The sequence below is a fragment of the Choloepus didactylus genome, chromosome 6 (genome assembly GCF_015220235.1).
Source record: "Choloepus didactylus isolate mChoDid1 chromosome 6, mChoDid1.pri, whole genome shotgun sequence".
NCBI classification, from domain to species: Eukaryota; Metazoa; Chordata; class Mammalia; order Pilosa; family Megalonychidae; genus Choloepus; species Choloepus didactylus.
The window spans coordinates 9,452,409-9,456,654 of NC_051312.1; the positions used below are offsets into that span (position 1 = coordinate 9,452,409).

At 69.3% G+C, this 4,246-nt stretch overlaps 1 protein-coding gene across 1 annotated transcript; it reads left to right on the forward strand.

Moving 5' to 3' along the window:
• The first annotated feature begins 360 nt into the window (after positions 1-360).
• On the forward strand, positions 361-3,642 carry AP5B1 (adaptor related protein complex 5 subunit beta 1). The gene is made up of 2 exons (XM_037840884.1): positions 361-967; positions 1,081-3,642. Exons 1-2 carry the CDS (start codon positions 818-820, stop codon positions 3,562-3,564), a joined length of 2,634 nt encoding a protein of 877 aa, XP_037696812.1. The 5' UTR covers positions 361-817; the 3' UTR covers positions 3,565-3,642.
• The last annotated feature ends 604 nt before the right edge of the window (positions 3,643-4,246 follow it).

Below are 4,246 nucleotides of genomic sequence, written 5' to 3' on the forward strand. Positions count from 1 at the left end.
TTGCCGTCCTCACGAGCCATGCAGGCGCTGGCGGAGCCCCGGCCGCGGTGCACCCGGAGGGGCCGGGGGTCGCAGTCCCGCCGCGGGATTGGGGAGGGCACCCGGGTATCCGGGAGCCCAGGCCCACCCAACTCCACCGCTCCTGTCCGGGCCTGCGGCGGTTTCGGGGAAGGGGGGCCCCGCGAACGGCGGGACAGTTACTCAGCCCCAGCGAAACCGGCGAGTCGGCACCTGCCGGCCCGGGGAGGGGGGCGGGGAAGGCGGCGGCCCCGTTACGGCCCCGCCCCCGCGCGGCCCCGCCCCGTCTCGGCCGCCCACGCGCCGCGCGCCCCGCCCCGCGCCGCCCGCCAGCCCGGAAGGAGCCCGCCCGCCCAAGCGCCGGCAGCCGCTGAGTCAGGCTGGGTGAGAGCCGCCGGCCCGTTACCGCGGGCGCCGGGGGCCCGGGCGGCGCTGTGGTTTCGGTGCCGGCCGAGGGCGGGCAGCCTAATGAGCTCTCGGCACGCACCCCGCGCCAGCGGCCCGCGCCCCCCCGCCCCTGCTCGCCCAGCGCTCCAGCCCCGCGGTGACCCTGGCGCGCCCCCTCCCCAGCGTCCCCCTGCGAGACCCTTGGGGAGGAGGCGCGAGAGACCCTGTTGGCGATCCCCGCTGGGATCTGCGAGACGACCCTGGGGAGACGGTACCCCCCTCCGCGGTAGGGAAGAGGGAGCAGGGCCCTGGACCGGCGGCCGCGGGCGGCCTCTAGCGGCGTCGGGGCTCCGCGCGTCTTCACGGCCTGATCCGCCCTCTCTAGTCTACGCAGGCAGCTGTGTGCCTGACTATGGGGCCGCTGAGCCGGGAAACCTGGGCCCAGCGCCTCGGGGCTTTCCGGGCCAGCCCGTCCGCCTTCATGGCGGGTCCCGAGGGCGAGGGTCTGGGTAGCGATCTGTTGAGTGACCTGAGGAGCGAGAAGTTGAGCGAACATACCAAGGTAGGCTCTGCACGCGTCCCCTGCCCTGATCATTCTGGTCATCCCGGTCTCCTTTGCTTTCACCCACATAACCGTGATTCCCCCACCCCATCCCCGGCCCCTCTCCCACCTAGGTTTCCTTGCTGACCCTGACGTTGGAGTTCCCAGCCCAACTATGGCCCGATGCTCCTGCAGCTGAAGCGGCTGCCTCCTCCCTGCTGGACACCCTGGTCCTTCTACCCCCACGACCCTCGGCTCTCCGGCGGCCCCTGCTGCTGGCGGCCACCACAGCCCTGGCAGCAGGAGGCGCGCTGGGGCCCACGTCCGGAGCGTCGGGCCGCCTCCTGCCCCTGCTGCTAGGCCTGGCCTCAGGCCGTGATCTGGGTCGAGGCTTTGGCCCTGCCTCGGAGCAGCACCTCCTGCAGGCCACAGCGTGTGAGTGCCTGCGGGAGCTAGAGAGCTGCAAGCCGGGGCTGCTGGGGGGCTGCCTGGGGCTGCTGCGGGGCCTGCTGAGGCATGAGGGCCCAGTCCAGCCCCTCAGCCTGCTGCTGGCCCTGGTTCTGCGTAACACCTTGGAGGTACAAGCCAGGGCTGGGGCCAGCCTGCAGGGCCTGCTTGTGGCCAGCAACTCCCCCACTGGGGATGGTCACAGCCCCTGGGACTGGACGCTAGCTGGAGAAGGTGATGCCCACCTACAGGCCCAGGCACCCAGCTGGCCAGCAGCTGAGGAGGGGGGACGTGGCCTTGCAGCGCTAGAGCCCAGTCCCGAGGAGACCCGGGAGCTGCGAGCTGTTGTGGCCCAGCTCCTGGACGCTTCCTACCTGCTCACTCCCGTGGCCCAGGCCCAGCTTCTGTGGCTTTTGGGCTGGGCCCTGCGGGGCAGGCGGGGACAGCCACCAGCGCTCTTCAAGCCACAGCTGGTGCGGCTGCTGGGCACGGCACAGTTGGCGCTGCTGCATGCCGTGCTGGCGCTCAAGGCGGCCTTCGGCGAGGCAATGTTCACGACCCAGGATGAGGCCCTGCTGCTCCGCCGGCTCGCCCTGGCTGCCCAGCACCCAGCCCTGCCCCCGCCTGCCCACCTCTTCTACCTGCACTGCCTCCTCAGCTTCCCCGAGAACTGGCCGCTGGGCCCCACGGGTGAGGAGGCTGCCCCGCTGCTGCTCGGGCCCCAGCAGTGCCGTGGCCTCCTGCCCAGCCTCCTGCACGACCCGCTGTCCCTCCTGGCTCGCTTGCATCTGCTCTGCCTGCTCAGTGCTGAGAACGAAGAGGAGGAGGAAGGCCAGGTTCAGAGCCCCCGGCGCTACCTGGAGGAACTGCTAGGTGGCCTGCGGCAGATGTCAGCCTTGGAGGGGGGCCCCCGGGCCTTGGCCACCCTCTGTTTCCAGGCCTCCTACCTGGTTGTGCGCTGCCTGGCCGGGCATCCCACGGTGCTGACACCCCTGACCCACGGGCTGGCCCAGCTGTACCAGGCCCGGCCTGCTCTGGCCCCTCATTTTGTGGACTTCTTGGATCGAGTGGGCCCAGAGCTGGGGAAGCCACTGAAGGGGATGCTACGAGAACAGGTGGTGTCCAGAGAGGGCGGGGATGGGGCTCTGCGTTGGCACCTGCAGATGCTGGCAACAGTGGTGGACAGGGATGCCCAGAGCGCCACCCTCCGCTTCCTGCGGGCAGCAGCTGCCCACTGCACGGACTGGAGCCTCGAGCAGGCTCTGCTGCGGGTCTGCCGGGCCCTGCTGTGGGCAGGGGGTGGGGACGGCCTGGTGGACTTCCTGCAGGAGCTGGCCGGGCAGCTGGAGGACCCTGACGGCCGGGACCATGCCCGCCTCTACTACATCCTCCTGGCCCACCTGGCAGGGCCCAAGCTGGGGGTGGCCCTGGGCCCCTCGCTCGCCGCCCCTGCCCTGACCTCTTCACTGGTGGCCGAGAACCAGGACTTTGCCACGGCGCTGACGGTGCAGGCAGCCTTGCCCCCGCTGCGGCTGAGTGTCGGTCCCCGCGGGGCGGAGGGCCCCGGCCCGGTGCTGCAGTTGCAGCTGGAGGCGCAGGAGCCGCTCTACTCTCTGGAGTTGCGCTTCCGTGTGGAGGGGCAGCTCTACGCACCCCTGGGCGCCGTCCACGTGCCCTACCTGTGCCCGGGCCGCCCTCGGCTCCTGCGTCTGCCCCTGCAGCCCCGACGGCCGGCCCCCACGCGGCTGGATGTCCGCGCCCTGTACACCACGCCCGCCGGCCTCACTTGCCACGCACAGCTGCCACCCCTGCCCGTGGACTTCGCCAATCTCTTCCTGCCTTTCCCACGGCCCCCCGGGGGGACCGGGCCCGGCTTCTTCGAGGAGCTCTGGGCCTCCTGCCTGCCACAGGGCGCCGAGAGTCGTGTGTGGTGCCCGCTGGGGCCGCAGGGGCTCGAGGCCTTGGTGTCCCGCCACCTGGAGCCCTTCGTGGTGGCGGCCCAGCCCCCCGCCAGCTACTCTGTAGCCATCCGCCTGCCCCCGGCCTCGAGGCTGCTGCTGCGGCTGGAGGCGGCCCAGGCGGACGGAGTGCCAGTGGCCCTACGCACCGACGACTGGGCCGTGCTGCCCCTGGCGGGGGACTACCTCCGTGGGCTGTCAGCCGCTGTCTGAGCCCCACCCCGGGGCCCTTGTGGGGACCTAAGACAGGCTGCTGAGGCCGGGGCATACTCCCGTGACTTTTTTTTTTTTTTTTTTCCTCCCATAAAAACTAACAAAAGCCAGCCTGCGTTTATCTGGCTTGTTTTCTTATGGTCCTTGTTTGGGCCATGCACATAGGAATGGGGGAACCAGGCCTAGTGGAAGCTTCCAGACCAGGAGCCCAGGACTGAAGGGCTCCAAAATTTCCTTCTTCCCGGATGTGCTGAGGAAATGGGAAAACGAGAGGGTCTGACCTTGCCCAAGGCCACTAGGCAATTTGGGTACAAGGCTGGAGCTAGCACTTGGACTTCCTGAGCTGTGGATGGATGCTTTTACAACCCCCAAAGTTCACAGGGTCCTACTCCCCATTATTCAGGCCAGATAACGTGGTGGACTGACAACTGGAAAGGGTGAGAAGGCTGGAGTGGGTGGGTGCCTCTTCCTTGACGTGGTGGCTTCCCTGAGCCCGGGACCTGTGTCGATTGAGGCCACCTCTGGGAGGGGCACATCGGGAATGCTTGGGGTCTCGGAGGGGGCTGTGTGGCCTGGGCTCAAGCTAAGCTGGCTTTTCCTGGCCCCAGCCCCTAAAAAACCCGGTCTGCTTAGGAACTCTCCTTCCACCACACACCACCACCACCCTTCTCCACAAGAACTA

Bases quoted from the DNA above. Each gene is read 5' to 3' on its own strand.
- AP5B1 (XM_037840884.1), top strand. From the start codon at position 818: ATGGGGCCGCTGAGCCGGGAAACCTGGGCCCAGCGCCTCGGGGCTTTC. The intron at 968-1,080 runs GTAGGCTCTGCA...TCTCCCACCTAG, and splicing joins AGTTGAGCGAACATACCAAG to GTTTCCTTGCTGACCCTGAC.